We start from the raw sequence: 23,612 nt of genomic DNA, 5'->3' as shown, positions 1-23,612 counted from the left end.
ACATGCAAGACACTACTGTTGGAGTAACCTTTAGAAGCTGTAGATTTGTTTTCCCTGCGATTTTCCTCATCAGAATTGCTGCTACTGCCATCAGAACTGCTAGGAATAGCAGGATTTGTCTCATGACTCTCTTCGACTGAGCTTTTGTTCTCATAAGGCATGCACGAACTTGTTTCGGAAGCGTTTGTTGTCTTCTTACCAGGTAAGACAGCCTGACTCAGTGTGGTACACAAGGAAGCAAGTACACCATCTTTTGGCTTGTGCTTCCTAACCAGTCGTTGCTTCTTAACTATCTCAGGTTCCTCTTGAGGAGCCAACTTCCGCTTATGCCAGAGGACTTCCATTATTTCAATGTCTTTGTCTGAAGTGTCGGGTTGTTTTCTCTGGGGTGGTCTGTAGTCTTCATCGTCTTCATCGTCCTCGTAATCAACTAGACCACCTGACCTAAGACTGAAAAGATAGAACTGCTGTAAGTGTAGAGAATAGAACTTAAAGTGCTTAAAAAGCTATTTCTTTGGGCTTCTTCCAAAAGTGCTTGAGGTAGTATCACATAAAAGTCTTCTTTTTTTTGTTCTTTTTTCAAAATGAGATAGAATGGCAATACCTTACTGGTGGGCAATTTGTAGCAACACCATTGGATAAACCAGGTTGAGATTGTTCGTTCTGTTTTCGAGAAACAGATGCAGATGCAGTATCCTCTTCATCACTGAAACGAGATACATTAATAACAACAACAAGATCCTGATAGAAATGTTATAAATGTCTGAGATAAAGAAAATTGTGTACCTGTCCCCATTGAAATAGTCGTCCTCTTCTTTCTCAGGAGCACGCTCGTCATTTCTTTTTCGAGGATCTGATGTGTTCAAAATGCCTTTCATTTCACAATTTTCAAGGCACTGCAAGCAAAGATATCAGGCGGGGAAAAAAAGAATTTGAAATAAATTGAAGATGGAGCCACTCAAGCAGGATAGTAATTTACCTGATCATATTTAACTTTTAAAGCTTGAATGGAAGACAAATTTTCAAATCGGGACAACTGATTCCAGAAGGAATCAATTATATGTATAACCAATAACTTCAAATTTTCCTGCATGATATACTGGCTTAAATATTTGGCCCTTAAAAAGACAACTGAATTCCAGAAAAAGAGAGATGAAGGAGGGCGGGCATGTACCTTCTTTATATACTCGAGAAGTTCTAAAACAGCAGAATTTAGCAGATTATACCGACTTCCATTAGCAACAAATACATCTATGATAGGTTTGAGAGTGTTATTCTTGACGAAATAATTTATCAGATGTTCATCCTGTAAATTAACCAAGTAAAAGATTTAGATAGATTGTCCATGGTAAATAGTAATGAACTGCCCACTGGAAGAGAGGTGGGGGAAAAAGAGGACAATACCAAAAGAACTATACTATAAGTTTATGAAACAACTACAAGAATTACTAGAAAAAACAACAAGCGAAGTGTTTATAAGCTTACTATAAGTTTATGAAACAACTACAAGAATTACTAGAAAAAACAACAAGCGAAGTGTTTATAAGCTTTATTTTCAAAAATAAAAAACAAAAAACAAAAATAGTTACGAACACAGGGCATTAGCAACTCTATTGGTTTCATAATTACACATCTACACTTACATGGCGTGAAAGAACAGTACGAATAAATCGAACTGCAGCAACAACCAAGTACTTTTCCTTCCGTTGTGTTAACAACACCACTTTATCTATCATATTATTTTGGAGAAAATTAGACCTGCAATACACAGAATAAGAAAATAAGCCATATTGTCTTAAAAATACATATAAATAGATGGTAGAGGAAATTCAATTCCGGTACTTGCACATGAATAGGGCATAAAAATTACTTTATTCTATAAGGGTGTTGGGAAATTCAATTCCGGTACTTGCACATGAATAGGGCATAAAAATTACTTTATTCTATAAGGGTGTTGAAGCACACAAAAGCAAAGTAATTCGCATATATTCGACAGAATCTCAGGCTTCATGCCATTCGTATCTCCCAGTCTTCCATCGGCGTCTTCAATGTTCTTGCCTGATTGCAAACCTTCTGTAGGACATGATGCTGTTATGATGTCTATTAATTGGCCCAAATGCTTCTCATAGAAAATCTCAACAATTGTATCTCTCTGCAAATAAGAACAGTAGCATATTTCATGACAAATGAGAGAGAATACGATTGAAGCAATTGCAAAAGAAAAAAGAAAAAGAGAGAGGAAACAAGAAAATAATAATCGCTTCTTACATGAAAGTTTTACTGACAAGTTTTTCCAAGATTTCAGCAGAAATATAAGAAAATAGAAATCAGCAATCAAAATGTTACACCTGCGTAAATAAACTCAAATGTGTTGCGACTCAAAATGCAGGCATAATATATCTGTTATGATTAAAAGAAAAAAAAAATGAAGTTTAAAAGGCAAGATATCATAAAGCAGCAACAAACATTTGTATCGAGATGCCCTGATACTTCCTTGCAGTATTGAAAACTGAAAAGAACAATGACGGGACTTTCTAAACATAAGTCAACTATACTAGTGTTAAAATAAAATTGCATAGATTTTACTGCGAGAAAAAGTTAAAAAAGGCACCTGGACTCCAGATGCATAGGTATCCAATAGATTGCGAAGAATTTCAAGAAACTGGCAGTGCATGTTGTCCCCAAAATCTGTTACCATACCTTTAATCTGCAATTAAACAAGTTGTAATAGCAGAGTGCATGTTGTCCCCAAAATCTGTTACCATACCTTTAATCTGCAATTAAACAAGTTGTAATAGCAGAGACAAGCTTAATTAATTGAAACTGGCAGTGCATGTTGTCCCCAAAGCATATCTGTGGCACGTCTAATATGTGTCTAAAACTAAAAGAGAAGAAATAAATAACGAATATGTAATTTGGCATGTCGTACATGTGTCCAGAGCGTGTCAGGTCATATCCGTAAATAAATAACGAATATGTAATTTGGCATGTCGTACATGTGTCCAGAGCGTGTCAGGTCATATCCGTGTCTAACAAATGTCCAATATGGATACTTGGCCTAAAATAGAGTGTTCGTGCTTCATGGAAAAAATTATTTGATCTATAGAAAAGCAATATCACCATTCATGCTTAATCACACAACCTGTATACACTTAAACTAAAAGATTATATTGACTAAATCAAGATTTCCAATGAAGCAGAAAACTCCAATCCTTGATAAACAGATGATTAAAGAACTTCAAGAGCAGCAAAGACACAATGAAGCAGAAAACTCCAATCCTTGATAAACAGATGATTAAAGAACTTCAAGAGCAGCAAAGACACAAACTTGATTCAGAATCTTCACCAAGTTAAAGGAAAATTCTTTCCATAAGAAAAATAAAAACTCTTGATACCCTGTTTTTTTTATCCAGAGTTAAACGAGGAGTGGAACTCTTGATAAAGAATATCTTTGACAACTAATGTTTCCCACTACTTTGACAACTAATGTCAGCAACTAAATTTCCAATCAAGATTGCTCTCATATTTTGAGTTCTCTTAAATTGTCTACACACACTAAAGTGAGAAGAAAAAAATTGATTGTGCATACCAGAAGTCCAAACAGTGGAAATCCTTCCTGTCGAGCAACATGAGTACGCAAAAGATTTGGATCCTGATTCAAGAAAAGAATGAGGATATCTGTCCTGCATTCATAAATGAGTACGCAAAAGATTTGGATCCTGATTCAAGAAAAGAATGAGGATATCTGTCCTGCATTCATAAACCAATATTTTTAACGGGGGAACAAGAAAAATAATGGTGGACTAAGAACTAAATGCAGACAATAGGAAGGTCAAATTATGTCATTCCAGTACTCACCCTGTTAAGACAAGCTTTTTGTCTGGACTCTGTAAGACATCCGTAATGATGTCAAAGATACCTTCATTCATAAGGTCCCTGTAGAAATTGGAGTTTAAGATAAAATAGTCAATAAACTTATGATATTGGAGTTTAAAAATTAATCATGATTGGAACGGTGTCAAATGGATGGAGTACAATAAACTTATGATATTGGAGTTTAAAAATTAATCATGATTGGAACGGTGTCAAATGGATGGAGTATGCCTGTGGCAGGCCTCATTTGGGCCAAAACATGTTTAGTCCATCTATACATCTCTACTTAAGTTCAATGAAACCAGTAGGTAACATATACTTTCACATTAAAATTCAATTATTTACCTGAACAACCGAAGCTGCATTGCCATTTGGAGGCTTTTGCTTACGCTACAAAACTCGCGCAGAAAATAAACCTGAAGCAGTAATGAAACATCAAAACTTTTCTTAAAGGAGATAAAAACCAAGTTCATGAATTAGGGAACTATGAGGAAGGAGAGGGAATCCATTGTGGAGAAGATTTCACAGTATGCAGTATCAAGAATGAATAACATATTACAAATCCAGGCCAGAGAACCCATCGAAACATTAATGCAGAATGGGATATATGATCATACTGCTACAAAAAAGTGCATATATACTTAATGTAACCAATACTCACCAAGTCCTTTTTTGAGTCGTCAGGGCTACAAAAAAGTGCATATATACTTAATGTAACCAATACTCACCAAGTCCTTTTTTGAGTCGTCAGGTGTGGAGGGTGATCTCAACCTAACAAACAATTCCTGAATAAAGGTACTGTCGTCCTTCAAAGAAGAAACAACCTGCAACAGAAGACCACCTTCAGAGAACGACAGTATAAAGGTCAATTAAGCTTGGTCAACATTCTAAATCTTACAAGCACATTGTTGGCATGAATTATGGAATTCAGATTAGCAACCATGGAGTCATCCAACATTCGTGCCAAAACAACATCCTGAAATAGATGGGTAAGCATTCAATGACAAAAGAGGCAGGCAAAGATAAAGTTCAAAAACAACATCCTGAAATAGATGGGTAAGCATTCAATGACAAAAGAGGCAGGCAAAGATAAAGTTCAGACGTCAATGACTGTACCTTTAAATAACCAACTCTATATGTCTGATGTATTTTTGACAGAACTGCGGGGCTCTTAATGGGAATAGCCTACAAGATTTGATTGCAAATAGATGAAGGTGTTTGAGAGAACTGCGGGGCTCTTAATGGGAATAGCCTACAAGATTTGATTGCAAATAGATGAAGGTGTTTGAGAACTAAGTTCCAAATTGTGTCATGCACCCCTCCAGATGTTCCTCACTAAACGAAAATAACACGTAGGTAATATTTACCTCCTTAAATACAACATGCTCTTTCAAGAAATTACGAAATTGCTGAGTATGTGGAACCTCGGGATCGTCTGCATCATACATTATAAAAAATTGATCAAATATTAGTAAATATCAAATAAACTATAATTTTTTTTTTTTTTAGAGGAACAGTTACTTCATTGTTAGATAACATGAAAAGTCCACCAATGTTGGCTTACAAAATTGTACTGAAGAACAGTTACTTCATTGTTAGATAACATGAAAAGTCCACCAATGTTGGCTTACAAAATTGTACTGAAGGAATGTCTTAACATTATCTTGACTAAATTTTATGTTAGAATGAGACCAACGGGCTGAACAAATGTAACGATCATTTATTTCTCACTCAAAAATTTTTTATGTTAGAATGAGACCAACGGGCTGAACAAATGTAACGATCATTTATTTCTCACTCAAAAATTGCATGGACTCCACTGTTAGACATAACAACAGAGTCGCAGATCTACCAAGAGCAAGATAACCAAAACAGCACAGGACAGTCTGCAAATAGCTATTCATAGCAATTACAGCAATATTTTTCAGGCAAGGAAAAACAGCACAGGACAGTCTGCAAATAGCTATTCATAGCAATTACAGCAATATTTTTCAGGCAAGGAGTCCCAAAGTAGAGAACCAAATGTTCCAAGGTGTATATGAATAGCAGTAGACCAATAACTAAATCCATATCAANTTATGTTAGAATGAGACCAACGGGCTGAACAAATGTAACGATCATTTATTTCTCACTCAAAAATTGCATGGACTCCACTGTTAGACATAACAACAGAGTCGCAGATCTACCAAGAGCAAGATAACCAAAACAGCACAGGACAGTCTGCAAATAGCTATTCATAGCAATTACAGCAATATTTTTCAGGCAAGGAGTCCCAAAGTAGAGAACCAAATGTTCCAAGGTGTATATGAATAGCAGTAGACCAATAACTAAATCCATATCAACTACCACAATAACGATGGCTAAAATACGAAATGGTCTCTAATGTCTTCAGTGATCTCCACATTAGGATACGAGAAAATAATGAAAACCACTTGATACTCCAATTTCAGAAAGAGTTGTTGGACGAGTTTTAGGATACGAGAAAATAATGAAAACCACTTGATACTCCAATTTCAGAAAGAGTTGTTGGACGAGTTTGTTGCAATTATGGTCTTTAACCCCTGGAATTACTACTAATTTTTCCTTCGTATCCTCTTCTCTAATTGGGTCCTTGTTGGTCTTTAACCCCTGGAATTACTACTAATTTTTCCTTCGTATCCTCTTCTCTAATTGGGTCCTTGTTTCTAAGTTTGAGAATATGAGGTTACAATATTTTTTGCTTCAAAATCTCCTTACCTCATTGGCGGGCTGAGAAAGTGAAAGGAAGGTTTCATTTTAAGAAAAAATGAGGATACTCCTGTAGAAATCTAGTGTCAAGAGAAAGTGAAAGGAAGGTTTCATTTTAAGAAAAAATGAGGATACTCCTGTAGAAATCTAGTGTCAAGATGACGGTAATTTTAGTGAATCTTAGAGGAAGAAAGAGTTGGGTTTAAAGGGAGGTATAAGCTTCTTTTGAGTGAGTGAAAGATATTGGGATAGAAGTCTCCGGTTATGAGTTAAAGAAGGGAACCGCAAAAATTCTATTTGTGAATGAAAACTCACTTTTGAGTGGCAAATGAAGAGAAAATGTGACATCCGAGTAAATGAGGGAAACATGAATGAACCAAGACCACATCCAAATGTGAGGGATGCTGAGGATAGGATAGCTAAGGAAGGCTTAAAAGAATTGAACGTCACTACCTATATCAACAAAGTGCACCTTCCTTTTCGGTGGCTCAATCATACAAACTCTATGGTTGAGCATGCTTTACTTGAAGCAATTCTATGTTTGGTGACCTCCCGAGAATTTTTCTGGGATGCATGTGAGTAAGAAAAAAGCATACTAGAAGGACTTGTGTTCGTATGTGGAAATAGTTTTCACTCTTAAAAGGCAAGGAACATAGGTAACGTGACCATATCACAGGGGATGCAAAAAAATGTTGGACCCATCAGGTACCAAATCCGGATTCCAAATCTTGATATGAATCATGGACATGGGTCATTACAAATGATAGAGCAATACTTGTCTTAGTAAGATGTAGTTCAGGGACGAACAAATGTAGAAGTCAGTGGGCATGTGACACCCAAGTAAAGGAGCGGTAAATGAATGAACTAAAACCACATTTGAATGAGAGGGATCCTGAGGATGAGATAGTTAAGAAAAGCTTAAAAGAATTGAAGTCACTACCTATACCAACAAGGTGCATCTTCCCTTTCAATGGCTTAATCAAATTTCATGGTTAAGCGTGCTTTACTTAAACAATTCTATGTTGGGTGACCTCCTAAGAATTTTCCTAAGATACATGTAAGTGAGAACAAAGCATGCTGGAAGGACTCATTTTGGTCTGTAGGAATAGTTTTCACTCTTAATTCACTCTTAAAAAGCAAGGAATGTAGGTAATGCAACCATGTCACAAGGGAGGCAAGGGCATGACGGGGCCATTAGGTGCCAAATCTGAATTCCGAATCTTGATCTGAATCCTAAGCATGGGTTATACAAATGGTATCGGAGTGGTGCCTCTCTCAGTAAGATGTGGTTTGAGGACGAACCAACACAGAAGCTGATGGACATGTAACACCCAAGTAAAGGAAGGGTACATGAATAAATCGAAACCACATTATAGTGAGTGGGATCCTCATGATAGGATAACTAAGAAAAGCTTAAGAGAAATTGCATGGTACACAAGGTCTGCCTAAAACTGAACGTGATAAAATAGAGCAACAATGAATATAAAAAGTAGAAAGAACACATACAAAACAAATTAATAGGAATGTTCTAAAAAATCAGAGCACAGCCAAAAGTTCTTATTCTCCGAGTATTTGATGACAGACCAAAAAAAATCATTTCGAAGATATATATAACTTGAAAGACAGTGCCCCATTCCAAACAAGACTGAGCAAGTGAAGCAAAATCCACCACAAGCTTAATCGCCCAAAAACACCAATAAAATATTTGACATTGGAAAGAAAAAAATAAAATAAAACAAAAGGTTTTGCATAGAAAAACCTCAAGAAACTAAGTTTCATTAGAAACTCAGCCAATCCTATGTAAACAAAATCAAGGGGACATATGAAAAATTATAAACATGAAGATATTAAGATACAACCAGAAAATATCATAATAAATCATTTACAACAAAAAGGGGCAGAATGGTCTGAAGATCAGGAAGCATACAAAACTACTGAACAAGGGTGGTTAATTAAATGACAACCATGACATATCCAAATACATTATAGACCACAACAGACCAACTTGAACTATGCAAATTCATTCAAGATTGTTTTAAAACACAGAACTTACACTCAAGAGAACCGATAATATCCATAATAAGATCGTCGTGGAATATTTTCTCGAAGATTTGCGGACTGTTGAGTAAAACTAAAAAGTAGGAAGAAAACAAAATAAATTTTATCAGTACCAGCACCACATGAGTTCATGGTAACAAAGAGAAGGAAAAAGTACTGACCAATTCCTCTAACTATTTTAAATATCATGTGAAGACCATCGGAATTTTCCAAATCTTCACAGATTCGGAAAAGGTTCATCAGCTTTCTGAAAAAATCTCGCTGCATTATGACAATAAGTTTTTAGATAGACAAATTTCACAATACTAATCAGAAACTAATCTAGTAACTTGAAACCCAAAAGAAAAGAAAATTCATCGACCCAACAAAAAGAAAGAACGGTGTAGGGCTAAGGAGGATAAGAAATTCTATTTTCACAAATCTCATATTAATTCCTTCTGCTAAATAAGGGTGGCCTCACGGGAAAAATTTTATAGTGAGTATGGTCAAAGGGAATTTCAAGAACTGTTACTGGTTATCAGTCGCAAGCCTATCAAAATAATTAGGCATCCAAACATGAACTCATTAACATAGGTTATGAAAAATCACAAAGACTTAATCCCAACAACAGATGCAGCTATGTGATTTTGATTTACAATACACTTCACTAAGAATTTTATTTTTAAAAAAATAGGCTTTCCAATCAGAAGCAATTAAAGAAGGGAGTAAAAACCAAACATTTTGGAGTACAATTCCAGAGATAAGTAAACCAAAACTACAGACTTCCACTCAATCCTATTAAGAAATTATAGAGAAACTTATCAAAAAGATCTTTCAGAATCTACCAAACACCACACCTAGACCAGGCAGCTTTCTTACCGCCAACATGCTGCTCTTCAAAATGACATGAACTAACAGCCAAAAGTACCAAATCCACAAAGTTCAAGCTCTTACATCATTCAATAAGAGTTCTGTCAACCTCATTTGATCTGCAATTCCACTCTCAACCACAGTCTACAAAACAAGTATTGATATGTTAAACTAAAGGATTGTACACATTAGTTATTGAACTGTAATATGACAATACATCTAAATGGTTGTTTTTATTTACAATATTTAGAATCCCCAAGGAAAGGTTTTGTTTCTAGTTCAAAACATATATAACCCTCAACCACAATGCATGCACTGCAATAAAGAAGAGATATGGGAAAGAAAGAAAGGCAATCGACACATATGCCAACACCTTAAGTATTAGCGGAAGTGTAGATAGCTCGACAGTAGGAAGCTCCCTTAGCTCACTAGTCACACTATGAAATGTCTCATCTGCAAATACCAACAAAGAAGTCAGATCATCATTCCTCATGCTCATATAGAAGAAGAAATATATTTTGTACATTATTTCCCAACAAACAATACAACATTAAGCACATTTGCAAAAATACAAAAGAAGAAGAAAACTAGGAATAAAAAAATATTCAAGTTTTAACCAATGGTACATGCAGACAGATATCGTTAATAGCTTTTTTGGTAGCTCAGTTAAGAGAATTCGACACAGAAGCCATTCTTCTTCCTCAATTGTTTTTTAACCAAATGACAAGTCTTCAACTCTTTGTTCTTTGAGAAACTTGTAGAAGAAAGGTTCTCCGAACAAAGTTTTGAGGGAGGATAAGAGCTAGAGAAGGGAGTTCCATATGACTGAACTTTAAAGGAAGAAAATCAACTAGTCTCATTTATCTTAACCTGACTCCACTATAGTCCATCAAAAACAATGGAAAATGTCTTGTGATCGATGGAGATTGTTCTTTTGAAGTAATTCCAAGATGCTGCAACGGTGAGTTATGTGAGCAAGGTTTTGGAGCCATTATGAGTGGGGTTGACAGGTGAGGGTTGGAAGGTAGAGAAGGGTAGAGAGCATCATGACAGACATCATAGAGACAGAAGTAGAAGAACCCGAAAAATAACATCCAAGTTCAGAAAACTTAGAGACCATTATGTAGATTGTGGTGATTCTAACTGTTTGAATCTTACTGGAGCTTTAAAGATCTCAGGGCCTTGAAGATATAAAATTCTAATACAAAGAGAATGACATAAATGTGACTTAAAAGATCTTAACATATCCATCAAGTAAAATGGTAGGGATTTTACAATGTGCAGATGAACTAATGAGTAGTTTCAAGAACTAAAGGCTACATATGAAGATCATACACACTTACTGCTAAGAGTACTAAACTGGAGATTCCTTTGAACGCTACTGATATTATCCCTGAATAAGGAGCATATTAGAATCAAACTTCAAGCAAAAAAAATATATATAAAGAAAGTAAAATGGGAAGGCTAGTTATCACCAAATGAAAGAGCATCCTGTAGCCTCTTGAAAACTAAGTGCTAGCTCTGTTGAATATTCTGGATCTCTCCACGAAATAATAGTATCTGCAGTTCAAACATTTATTCAAATTTTGTATTCTACATTCAACTCTATAGCCCCTTGGACTCTTGATGTTGGTCTGCTTCTTATTTTTCTTTTCTTTATGAAGAAGAAACATAATATTCCTAACAGGGGAAGGGACAATAGCCCACAACCTCCAAACCATGACCAAAATTATTTAAATATTGGTTTACATTGTGCCTAACAAGCTTGACTCAAGGAAAAATTTAAAAATACCTTCTTGCTTCCGATAGATATCATCTGAGCTGATACGATGTAGAAGTAAAGTCTCGTTGTCTTCTTCATCAATGACAAACAACCCCAACTCCTCTGATCTCTATCATAATAACATATAAGTAACAAACTAAATAAGCCAAATGAAAGATTCTTTGATGACTACAAATTTTATGAGAAAATGTAGTGCAGTTGTATAATCCCTTCATTGTTTCAGAAACATCAATCAGATCAAGAAGTCAGACAAACCTCCATATAGTCCACAGTGACATGGCCTGTTCCTTGGTCATCCCACTTGCCATCATCATTCAACCGGTAAACCTTAACACGCTGAAAAAATGTTTTCAAAATTTTTAATTAATTATTATTTAATTGTTTATCAGGTGCCCGACAGTCAGACATCTTAGACAATAAGACCTCAACAATACTGAAAGGAACAAAAAAAACAACAATGCATGTACACCATTCGAATATATGCGCCAAAAGGCCATATCGCATTTCAAATTGAAATATACATCCATAATTTTTTTTATAAGAAGCAGAGAGGATTGTATAAGGGCCATAAAAGCATACAACCTAAGGGTGAGGTAGAAAAAACGAATTTCTAGTATTCAAGGAGAGGCTGTAAATACAAAAGAAGTCTATGGGCTGAACCCCACCAAGAAGCCAAATGCTGTATACTATGGACAATGAATCTTCTTGAACTCAAATTATACTCAGACTTGTGTGAACTCAATGATCATTGATTTTCCCAATCATCTTCAAACCAAACAACAAAAAATCCATTACGGCTCGACTTGCTCCTTTCCCAAGTTAAAACCCTAGGCTCTCATTCTTCACCTCATAATGAAAAGAAAAATTAAAAACTTATGTGCAATATGACACTCATATCATGGGGGAATGGGCTCCTGATACTGGATTATCAAATATGACACCCAGTATTTTATAAAAAAATTAAAAAATTAAAAAAAAGAAAGGAACAACAAGGCAATGATAGGTAAAGTTGTATCAGGCCACTATAGCTAAACAATGCAAATCTAAAGAAGAACAACAAAACTTAAGCCAAGAAAGACAAAAAATGAGTGAAGAGATGAGTTGAGCTACAAAGGGCAATGCAAGAGGAAGAGTAAAGGTAGAGTGTCATTTGTCTCGACATATTGACAAGGTTAAAATTGAAAATGTTGGCATCACAATAACCCAATTGCCATCTACATTTGTCGCATTATTGCCAAAGGAGTATCTCTAAAGAGAAATTTCAGGAAACAATGTTCGTTGCTTAAACGAATATCCTTTTTGATGCCTCCAACGGAAAAATGCTCCGAGAAAAAGAAAACAAAACGTAACTAAGCATTCATCAACTATAACACTCTCCCATCTTCACTACCACAAATAGCATACAAAATTCAACCAACGACAATTAATTACGTTACTCAAAACCCTGATTAAGCAAAATACAAACTTTGGAAAGTGCCAACATATCTCCCCACACAAAAACAATCCAAACCGCATGCAAAAANAAAAAAAAAAAAAAAAAAAAAAAAAAAAAAAAAAAAAAAAAAAAAAAAAAAAAAAAAAACTTAACTTAATAATTATTTTTAAATTATTTATTTTTCAACAACTCAATAACTTTTTAAATATTTAAAATGTAATTTTAGTATATAAACCATAAAAAATTCAATAATTCCGAGGAACCCAACTAAAATATTTGTATATTTTTATAGTGGGATTGGATCAAATTAGATTAATTATTTATTTGGATTTAAAATTAAATTGAGTTTAAATAATATTTCGATCCATACCAAATCAACTTATTAACCAGTTAATTCATTACCATATATATTAAATCGATTCATATTTTCAAAATTTAAGAAAATTAATTTATATCGAAATTCTCCTTTAAAATTTGTTTTCCTTTTCCATAACAATTTGTCATTTCCCAAATAACAAGAAATATATACTAGTTATTTTGATTTTTTTTAAATATTTTCAATTAAAATTTAATTAATTGCGATATTAACAACAATTTAATAATTTTAAACTCTATTGTTATAATTGAACTAAAAAAACTTTATTACTTTCTTTTTTTTATTTTCATTTATTTAGTAATATTAGTTTATTCGAATTAGATTATTTAAGTAAACATAAAATAAAAAGTGATTTTTGATAATAAAAAAAGAAAAGAAAAGAAAAAAAAGTATATAAATAAATAAATAAATATATATATATAGAATTCAGCGCGTAGGCAATAGACAGACCGGCGAAATGGACAGAAAAGGAAAAATCCGATCAATCACAGAGTCAAATTCACGTATCTTCTCCAGCCGTCCGATGACTTCTCTCTCTACAGGCTTTTGGAGCTATAAATACCTCTCATCCACCGCTTTTCTATCCCCACGGTTCCGTCTGCCATTTATCTATAGGGAGAGAAACAGATACAGAGAGAGAGAGAGAACTCTGTTTCTGAGTTATGGCTAGAGCCAGAGATATCGACGATCTGCCGAAGAACGACGCCAACTATACCGCCTTAACGCCGTTGTGGTTTCTCGAGAGAGCCGCCTTGGTTCATCCTTCCAGATTATCGGTCGTCCATGGATCTCGCCGCTACAACTGGCTTCAGACTTACCAACGCTGTCGCCGTTTGGCTTCTGCTCTTTCGAACCGCTCCATCGGCGCCGGAGATACGGTACTTCTTATTATTTCCACTCGCTCTCTGTTTTTTTTTTTTTTTTTTTTTTTTTTTTTTTTTTATTTTAAAATCTTGTTAACTGTCTGTGAGTGTAATTCGTCTGTCTGGATTTGGCGGTGGTGGTGGTTGTTGAATCGTTGGACTCGGTGAGTGGAAAGTAATTGCTGGATGAATCGGTTTTTGTGTGGTTTCCTTTTTGGTCTTAAAACTCAACTCGATCAGGAGAATTATCGGAATAGATTCTGAAGAGTGATACGTTTATGGCATATAGTGATGAAGTATTTATTGGTCGAGTTTTAGCCTTGCCACGCTTGCGTACTGTATGATTTGGAAAACCAGAAGCTGTAAGCGTTAATCGCACTCAATAAAGCTTGGGGTTGGGATCTTCTAGTTTTTGTTGGCTCATAATATATGATCACTGAAGCTTTTTTCAGGCTATTGTTCTTCGAAATGGCAGTGTTCTTGTTGATTATTTCAGAAATTCATCTCATTAAATTCTATAGGATTACGATACCACGAAGAGTCGATTGCGTTTCACGCGTGTTCTATAGGATTCCAATTATGCCTCGCTGCTTTAAGAGCAAAGTCGATTACGTTACTTTAAAGTTCCTGAGCGGAATTCCGGGGGTTCTTTAATCTGTTTAATACGTTATCTTGGAAATTCATTATTTTAAAATCTCTTCGATATGTTGTCTTGGGAATTTGTTGATGTTATCTGAAAGAAAATTGATTGTTTTTTTAGGTGGCAATAATTGCTCCAAACATACCGGCTATCTATGAAGCTCATTTTGGAGTTCCCATGGCTGGTGCTGTTCTGAATTGTGTTAATATTCGTTTAAATGCACAAACAATTTCATTTCTTCTCGGTCACTCATCATCTGCAGTTGTTATGGTGGATCAAGAGTTTTTTCCCTTAGCAGAAGAAGCTTTGAATATCCTAGCTGAAAAAGGCCGTGGGCAGTACAAGCCACCACTTCTAATTGTAATTGGTGATGAAAGCTGTGATCCCGAGGCACTGAAATATGCTTTATCGAAAGGGGCCATTGAATACGAGAAATTCTTGGAAACAGGCAATCCTGAGTATGCTTGGAAACCACCAGAAGATGAGTGGCAGAGCATTGCTCTTGGCTATACGTCTGGCACAACTTCAAGTCCTAAAGGGGTGGTTTTGAGCCACCGAGGGGCATATGTCATGTCTTTGAGTGTAGGCTTAGCGTGGGGGATGAATGATGGAGCTATTTATCTTTGGACCCTGCCAATGTTCCATTGCAATGGTTGGTGTTACACATGGGCACTAGCTGCTTTCTGTGGGACAAGTATATGCCTCCGACAGGTATTAACAAGAAATCTTTTTGAACCATTTTACGATTATTGAATAGTTCCTTGTATGCTAAATCCTAACGACAATAGATTGAACTAAAACGGAAACATTAAGAAGGTTTTTTTCATTCGATCTTACGAAACTCCTCTTTGAGGCGGCTCATAATTTTTATGGTTCATCATAGAACAACTTTTCAAATGCTCAAAAACACTTTTATTCACAACTTTTCAGCTCTTTCCCCTTCAGAAATTCAATGACCAACACATTTTTGTGGCTTTCTAAATGCTGTCATGTTATGATTCTTCTTGATAGCTAGCAGCTTTTTCCTTTTGGTTGTTGTTACAGGTCACAGCCAAGGCAGTTTATTCAGCCATAGCCAAACATAAAGTAACACACTTTTGTGCAGCACCTGTGGTTCTTAACACTATTGTCAATGCCCCTAAAGAAGACACTATCCTTCCCCTTCCCCATGTCGTCCATGCAATGACAGCAGGCGCTGCTCCACCTCCTTCTGTATTATACGCAATGTCCCAGAAGGGCTTCCGCGTCACTCACACCTATGGCCTATCCGAAACCTATGGTCCATCCACAGTATGCGCATGGAAACCAGAGTGGGACCAATTGCCTCCCGAAGCCCAAGCGCGAATGAACGCTCGTCAAGGCGTACGATACATAGCATTGGAGGGGTTAGACGTTGTCAACACTCAAACAATGCAACCCGTCCCTTGTGATGGAAAAACTGTCGGAGAGATCGTAATGCGTGGGAACGCTGTTATGAAAGGCTACTTAAAGAACCCGAAAGCAAACGAAGAGGCCTTTGCAAATGGGTGGTTCCACTCAGGCGATCTCGGCGTGAAACACCCAGATGGTTACATAGAAGTGAAAGACAGATCAAAGGACATCATCATTTCTGGAGGCGAGAACATCAGCAGTGTGGAGATAGAGAACACTCTGTACCAGCACCCGGCGGTGCTGGAGGCGTCTGTTGTAGCTAGAGCAGACGAACGGTGGGGAGAATCTCCTTGCGCATTTGTGGCGTTGAAGGTGAAGATAGATAAGGATAAGGAGCGGGAAATGGGTGAGGATATCATGAAGTTTTGCAAGGCGAGGATGCCAGCTTACTGGGTTCCGAAATCTGTGGTGTTTGGGGAGCTGCCAAAAACAGCAACAGGGAAGATTCAAAAGAATCTGCTGAGAGCGAAGGCGAAGGAGATGGGGCCTGTTAAGATCAGCAAGTTGTAAGGAAGTGTGATCGGCTGCTGCTGCTTCTGTAGGTACTTCGAGTATGTATTCTATGAGTATGCATTGTATTTTACAGGTCAGAAACAGAGTATACAAATACTTCGTTCTTCTAATATAGATTCACTGCTACTGAGATTTGTTTGAGTCACTTCAAATTGTCTTTAGCCAATGTTGTTTTATTCATATGCTTTCAACGCTTTTTATTATTATTACTACTTTTTTTTTTTTTGTCGTTGATTGCAGCGAGAGAAAATTGGAGGGTTTAGAGAGAGAGAAAATCGGTATCTGATTTTGTTAGGCTAAATTAATAAAAATATTTTTAAATTTTATATTCCTATTAAATAATTTTTAAAAGTTTTAATGAAAATTTGTTATTATTTTATTTCAAAAATAACCTTCCACTTTACAATTTAATAATTACTAATAAAAATACTAATTATAGATATTTTTATAAATGTCGAAGGTATTAATAAAAATTTATAAAGTTCAATGATCTTTTTGAAATATAATATAACTTTCTTTATACATGTCTCGGAGTATTTTTATTTTTTATTTTTAAATTAATAGTATAAACAAAACTTTTAAACTCATAAATATTTAAAAAATAATTTTGAGAGGTATAAAAAGATATTTTTGAAACTATTTTGAAATATTATTTTTGAAACCAATTATTAACAAATATTTTTAAGTTTTAAAGGGTAATTGCATTTATTATTATTATTATTATTATTTTCGGTTCAACTTGATGTTTTATCAGCTACGGATTAGGTAAATGTTGCTTCTCGAGTAAAAACCAGCCATCCCGTTTTAGAGTTCGTTCCGTCCGATATATATATATAAAAACGAAGTGACCAGCGCGCCTCGGCTCAGTTTCGAGAAGGCCATGAAAGGGCTTCATTCTTCGGGTCTCAGGGCGACGCCTGTTCTAAGAAATCGACCTCAAGAAGCTTACTCCACGATTAACGAGTATCGGAGACAAAACCCTTCGAATACAGTCCACAGAACTTCAAAACACAGCCCCTTAAACAACACTGAAGGGCCTTCAAGAGGTAATCCTTACCCACTAATTAGTCAATTAGAGAATACCAGCTTGATTCGGCACCCCACTCGTGAACATAGTTTGAATCTTAAACCAATTGATCATTCATATATTTCTAGGATTCTATTGAGCAAGGACTGGTTCCTATTGCTAAACCACGAGTTTAAGGCGAAGAGGCTCGTTTTGGCTCCTCAATTTGTTGTTAGTATTTTGCAAAATCAAGAAAACCCATTAAATGCTATAAGATTTTATATCTGGGTTTCGAATATCGACCCTTCACTTGCAAAGAAACAATCGATTCGAGGGGTTCTTGGCCAAAACCTTTATCGAGAAGGTCCTGATCGTCCGGTGTTATTGTCAGTTGATCTGCTTCAGCAAATTAAAGAGTCTGGTCTCAAAGTGACACAGGAATTGCTTTGTATATTACTTGGAAGTTGGGGTAGATTGGGTTTGGCAAAATACTGTGTGGAAGTATTTGGGCAAATTTCGTTTTTGGGACTTAATCCCACCACCAGACTGTACAATGCTGTAATTGATGCATTGATCAAGTCCAATTCTCTAGACTTGGCTTATTTAAAATTTCAGCAAATGTCGTCTCATAACTGCGTTCCTGATAGGTTCACTTACAACATTCTCATCCATGGTGTTTGTAGGCTTGGGGTGGTGGATGAGGCACTTCGTTTGATGAAACAAATGGAGGGCTTGGGATATTTTCCGAATGTGTTCACGTATACGATCTTGATTGATGGATTTTTCAATGCCATGAGGGCTGAGGAAGCCTTTGGAGTTTTACAGACAATGAAGGAGAGGAATGTGGTTCCAAATGCAGCAACTATGAGATCCCTGGTTCATGGAGTATTTCGTTGTTGTGCCCCAGATAAAGCTTTTGAATATTTATTGGAATTTGTCCAGAAGAAGCCGAGCGTGTCTCAATTGGTTTGTGACAATATTCTTTACTGCCTTTCAAATAATTCTATGGCCAGTGAGGCGGTTATGTTCTTGAGTAAAATGGGGAAGAAAGGTTATGTTCCGGATAGTTCAACCTTTAATGTCACTATGGCATGTGTATTAAATACGCTAGACCTGAAAGAAGCTTGTGATATATTCGATAATTGTACGCAGAGAGGTGTCAAGCCAGGGTTCAGTACATATCTTGCACTTATTGAAGCTCTGTACAAGGCAGGGAAAACGGAGATTGGAAACAAATATATGGATCGACTAATAAAGGATGGTCTTGTTTCGAACAACTATTCATATAATATGGTCATTGATTGCCTTTGCAAAGGCAAATTAATGGACAGAGCAGCAGAAATCTTTAGGGATCTGCAGTCTAAAGGCATTTCTCCAAATATTGTAACTTTTAATACACTTATTAGTGGGTATTGCAGAAATGGAGGTATGGACAAAGCTCAGGAATTTCTTGAAATGCTATTAGAATGTCGTTTTAGACCAGATATCTTCACTTTTAATTCAGTAATTGATGGCCTCTGTCAAGCACACAAGTACGAAGATGCTTTTGGTTGTTTCAATGAAATGGTCGAGTGGGATGTCACTCCAAATGCTATCACGTATAATATATTGATACGCTCCTTTTGTGCGATTGGAAATGTTGCTAGATCTACTCAACTCTTGAGAAAAATGCAACTTCACGGTATACAACCCGATACTTTTTCCTTCAATGCTCTTATCCAAAGCTACCTTCGAATGAATAAAGTTCATAAAGCCGAGAAGCTTTTTGATTCAATGTTAAGGTTGGGTATACAGCCCGACAATTATACTTATGGTGCATTTATTAAGTCATTGTGCAAGTCAGGTAGGCATGATGAAGCAAGGGAGATGTTTCTCTCAATGAAGGTGAATGGTTGTACTCCTGACTCTTATACTTGTAGTCTTATTAACGACACTCTTGCCCATATTTAAACCTTTACTCAATCTTTATGTGGATGCTGAGGAAATTGTGGAGATTGAAGAAAATATGTGAACAAGAACATTTTATGAACAGCTTGAACATCGGGGATTGACCGTTTATTGGTACTGATACCTTGATGTTTTCCGATATGAATTGTTTCAAGCACTGTGAAAATAAAAAATGTCTGTTGTTGTGGAGAGAGGAGAACGGATGATTCACTTTCCATTTGATGTTAACAAGCAGTCTGATGAGTTCTTAGACGCCACGTCAAATACAGTCTTTCTGAACTAATCAAGGAACATATCCGCAGTTATTAAAAAGGTCATGGCTTTTTACTAAATCTTGATGCTTGTCAGTGAATATGCTAAAACTTAAGGTGCCATCATATTTCATTTGCAGGCACACTTAGGTGTGTAGTACGGCACAGTCACCTTGAACAGAGTAGTTGAAACTCTAAGGTCATTACTTGAGGGGATGAAACTTACCATCTGCCCCCTACATCGACCCCATGGTACAATGTAAGGTTTCAGAATTCGGCAGGATTTTCAATACTGTAGCCATGGAGTTTCTTCGAGGACGGGAAAAACACAAAGGCTTCTATGATGGATATACATCTGTGATTCATGTGACCTTGATACAACTTATCAGTTTTTTGAATAAGTGCAAATACTTTATCTGTTGCCAATGTGAAATGGCGAGCAGGTGTTATCTTCCTATGTATGTATTTGAAAAGAAGTCAACAACGTTGAAGAATTTTTACTGATTTCTCTGTAACTACTAACCTTGCCTTGATTTGAGGACTGGACACTCCAAGACAGTTGGGGACATTCTGAAACCATTTCTTGTGCTATTCCATTTCCTCCTTTTCTGTTTATCATGTCAGAATGATGAATGACATAAAAAGGACTTGACATGGCTGTTTCTATTGGCTTTTGAAGGGAGATTTGGTCTGTCAATTTCGCATCTAGCTCTTATGATGGAGATTACACCATGTTAAAGTTTTTCTATTAGCTTTCCCGCAATGAAATTGTAAGAGCCCAAGCCCACCGCTAGCAGATATTGTCCTTATTGGACTTTTCCTTTCGGGCTTCCCCCTAAGGTTTTTAAAACGTGTCTACTAGGGAGAGGTTTCTACACTCTTATAAATAGGGTTTTATTCTCTTCTCCAACCAATGTGAGATCTCATATGCAGAATAAGTAGGTTGTTGTATAGGGATTATAAATTCTTACTTTAACTAGAATTCATATAATTTTCATTTGATTGTAGCTAATGCTTTTGATAGGTTAAGTGGATAACGTTGCATGTGCAATGGGTGCCACATGTTTTGACCCCGTTGAAACTTTCTCCAAGAACTTGCTGTGTTTGGATCTTGTCTAGACGCTGTCCATGGGATAGAGGTAACATACTCTGATGACACAACACACTACTTGCTGTCTGTTTAAAAGCAGCCCACTGTACTTACGAATTAAATCAGCTCATTGTACTTTCTTCTATATGAATTAACTTCAACCCATTGAGTCCGAAAAAAAAAAAACTGAACCTGGGTACGTATATAATACGGCAAAAGACTGATATTAAACATATTTTGCTTGTGGCTGTACTAGTTGATAGGAGGGTGGTGGATTAATATTCACGTCATATAGCCATCGTATGTTCTCTAGTTGGTCTGCACTCTGCAGTAGGTTTCTCGAATCAAATGCTTAATGTTCTCTTTTATATTTGTTCATTCTTAAAATGAAAGGTGTTTCTTTAAAAAAAAAAAAAAAAAAATCTATTAGCTAAAAAGCCACTTATCATGTTCTTGGGTTGATGTGGAATGAGCTTCTTTTGCCTTTCATATATCTTGAAATGCCTCTTTTATCATGTTCTTGGGTTGATGTGGAATGAGCTTCTTTTGCCTTTCATATATCTTGAAATGCCTCTTAGATCATAATTGTAAAACTTTGTTTCGGGATAGGTTGAAAAAGTTCCAAACAAACAGTTGTCATTGACCAAAAGGTCGGAGATTCAAATATCACCCTACAACAGATTTTTATCTCAGGAAATGACCATTTTTCTTGGGAAGGGTAAAATACTTTAATCAAGTCCATGCACACAATTCTTCTGTACTTTCTATTCTGTTTCGAAATTCTGACTGATATTAAATAGAAAACCCTAGAGGGTTCACAGAGTTTTTCTTTATGGAAGGTTGTGGTAAAAGGGGTTGGTCCCATTTAGTTAGTTGGAAGTCAGTGTCAAGATCTCTTGGGGGGTGGGGGGTCAAGGTCCTCTAAGTGGTTATGGTGGTGTTTTCCCCCCTCTGAAACCACAATCATTGTGGAATTGGATCACAGATTCACAATTAGTTGATATGAGGTTAACCCCATTGGTTTAAATTTCAATGAGGGGTCTAATTGCTACAAACCTGCATAAATCGTTCGCTTAGCGTTTCCTCTGTACACTTGGTTTCTCTATAATGATGGTAGCAGAATCAGTCTTAAAGGGCTTTACTTTTCTTGTTTCATTCCTCCTGTAAGCTATAGGAAATCCAACTTTAGAAAAAGCTAGGTCTTTTAATGCCTTGTTGCCCTTTGAATGATACCTTTGATTTCACTCGGGGCCTCGGCTCTTTTACTTCACTTGCAATGGTGTGTTCTTTATAAGAAGGCGTGGGGAGATTTGAATCATTTATTATAAAGGGATGTTCCTTTTCTATTGAGGTTCGACGTTGTGACACGATAGACATAATTTGTCCATCCTCTCTTGAAAAGTGGTATCTTTGCTCTTCTTTGAAGTATTTGGTTGGAAAGAAACTAGAGGTCTTCTTCAGATGATGAGAATTCTTGCCCTGCTTTAATGAATCGATCTGGTTTCATATTTCACTACCTTTTTATAGTTGTCACGCACTTTTTCTATCAATATCTGGCCTCCTTTTTGTACCTTCTGCATTTCATTTAATTTTTGTTGCCCTAGTGTTGGCCTAACCACTCTTCTGTGAGGCTACATGTGAGATTCCACATCGATTGGGAAGGAGAATGAAACATTCTTTATATGGGTGTGGAAACCTCTTTCTAGTAGACGCGTTTTAAAAACTTTGAGAGAGAGCCCAAAAAGAACAATATCTGCTAACGGTTGGCTTGAGCTGTTACAAATGGTATCAGAGCCAAATACAGGGCAATGTGTCAGTGAGGAGACTAAGCTCCAAAGGGGTGTGGATACGAAGCGGTGTGCTAGCAAGGACGCTGGGCTCTAAAGGGGGTGAATTGGGGGATCCCACATTGATGTGAGAAGGGAATGAGTGCCAGTGAGGACACTGGATCCTGAAGAAGGTGGATTGTGAGATCTCACATCGATTGAGTAGAAGAACAAAACATTGTTTATAAGGGTGTGTAAACATCTTCCTAGTAGACAGCGTAAAAGGACAATATCTACTAAATTTTGGAAGGGTCAGACCGATGCATAGGAATCAGCTATCATCAACTTGTTGTTGCTGACAAAACAACGTTTCAGTGTATTGATGGCTAGCTACTGATATTCCTTCGCTTTTGAGGGAATACTTGTCTGTTTGCTAAATCTGGACCACTGCATTGATCCCTTTGATTCTACCATTCTGCAAGTGGGTTTATATTTAATATACTTGCTTGCCAAATTGAATTCTTTCACAGTTTAGGTTGGGGAGTCAGTGAGAAACTTTATGAGTTCTCTTTTAAAATCCATTTCTTCAGGGATAGCTATTCTCCATATTGGGGGGTGAATTTAGTTGGCGCTCGAGCGAGTTGTTGGATTATTTCACTCGATCATAATGTCTCAACGTGACAGCAAAACGCCCTGACATCACGAGTCGATCAGTTTGCATCTCAGCCAAGTTTGCTTCGACGTGATGAGCTCGACCCGAGCGGTAGGAAATTAAAAGAAGGCTGCAAAACTTTGTAAAAACTTCTATCAAACTACTACGTTTCTTATCCATGGAGATGGTTTGGCTGAATCTAACCCCCCATATGTTTTGAGTCATTTGAACAAAAATTCTCATGTTATTTGGTATTCTTTTGTAGTGTTCTATTAGATGCACGGTTTCAATTTAGTGCGTCATTTCAATCATTTTGCATACAATAAAACACAAACATGCATTTAAGAACTAA

General features: G+C 36.4%; 3 protein-coding genes and 1 long non-coding RNA gene across 4 annotated transcripts; 3 read left to right on the top strand and 1 right to left on the bottom strand.

Moving 5' to 3' along the window:
- Positions 1-6: 6 nt before the first annotated feature.
- LOC111474296 (serine/threonine-protein phosphatase 4 regulatory subunit 3-like) lies at positions 7-11,653 on the bottom strand (the record flags this gene model as incomplete). The annotated part of the gene is made up of 23 exons (XM_023119443.1): positions 7-450; positions 605-706; positions 787-896; positions 980-1,087; positions 1,175-1,306; positions 1,644-1,758; positions 1,938-2,152; positions 2,612-2,707; positions 3,590-3,683; positions 3,859-3,936; positions 4,219-4,289; positions 4,602-4,697; positions 4,772-4,849; positions 4,990-5,058; positions 5,241-5,308; positions 8,654-8,731; positions 8,820-8,919; positions 9,592-9,651; positions 9,881-9,960; positions 10,851-10,900; positions 10,983-11,067; positions 11,300-11,399; positions 11,546-11,653. Coding segments are annotated over 23 exons (2,537 nt in total), but the record flags the coding sequence as incomplete, so codon positions are not given.
- A 1,947-nt stretch (positions 11,654-13,600) lies between these two features.
- On the top strand, positions 13,601-16,743 carry LOC111474294 (acetate/butyrate--CoA ligase AAE7, peroxisomal-like). Its single transcript, XM_023119442.1, has 3 exons — positions 13,601-13,979; positions 14,725-15,315; positions 15,649-16,743. The coding sequence occupies exons 1-3, from the start codon at positions 13,764-13,766 to the stop codon at positions 16,543-16,545; spliced, it is 1,704 nt and encodes a 567-aa protein (XP_022975210.1). The 5' UTR covers positions 13,601-13,763; the 3' UTR covers positions 16,546-16,743.
- A 644-nt stretch (positions 16,744-17,387) lies between these two features.
- Positions 17,388-20,127, top strand: LOC111474300 (putative pentatricopeptide repeat-containing protein At3g16890, mitochondrial). Its single transcript, XM_023119450.1, has 2 exons — positions 17,388-19,814; positions 19,893-20,127. The coding sequence occupies exon 1, from the start codon at positions 17,429-17,431 to the stop codon at positions 19,502-19,504; it is 2,076 nt and encodes a 691-aa protein (XP_022975218.1). The 5' UTR covers positions 17,388-17,428; the 3' UTR covers positions 19,505-19,814; positions 19,893-20,127.
- Positions 20,128-20,661: 534 nt separating this feature from the next.
- Positions 20,662-23,554, top strand: LOC111474301. Its single transcript, XR_002715957.1, has 2 exons — positions 20,662-20,891; positions 23,199-23,554. It is a non-coding gene; the product is annotated as an uncharacterized LOC111474301 (long non-coding RNA).
- Positions 23,555-23,612: the final 58 nt, after the last annotated feature.

Source organism: Cucurbita maxima, unplaced genomic scaffold (genome assembly GCF_002738345.1).
Source record: "Cucurbita maxima cultivar Rimu unplaced genomic scaffold, Cmax_1.0 Cma_Scf00286, whole genome shotgun sequence".
NCBI classification, from domain to species: domain Eukaryota; kingdom Viridiplantae; phylum Streptophyta; class Magnoliopsida; order Cucurbitales; family Cucurbitaceae; genus Cucurbita; species Cucurbita maxima.
Note: the sequence above shows the minus strand (reverse complement) of the source record. Positions and strands in the feature narration are given on the sequence as shown.

What these genes read in the sequence shown, in the direction of transcription:
- LOC111474300 (XM_023119450.1), top strand. Translation starts at nt 17,429, where the DNA reads ATGAAAGGGCTTCATTCTTCGGGTCTCAGGGCGACGCCTGTTCTAAGA.
- LOC111474294 (XM_023119442.1), top strand. Translation starts at nt 13,764, where the DNA reads ATGGCTAGAGCCAGAGATATCGACGATCTGCCGAAGAACGACGCCAAC. An exon ending in CCATCGGCGCCGGAGATACG is followed by an intron (nt 13,980 to 14,724) that starts GTACTTCTTATT and finishes TTGTTTTTTTAG; the next exon opens with GTGGCAATAATTGCTCCAAA. An exon ending in CAAGTATATGCCTCCGACAG is followed by an intron (nt 15,316 to 15,648) that starts GTATTAACAAGA and finishes TTGTTGTTACAG; the next exon opens with GTCACAGCCAAGGCAGTTTA.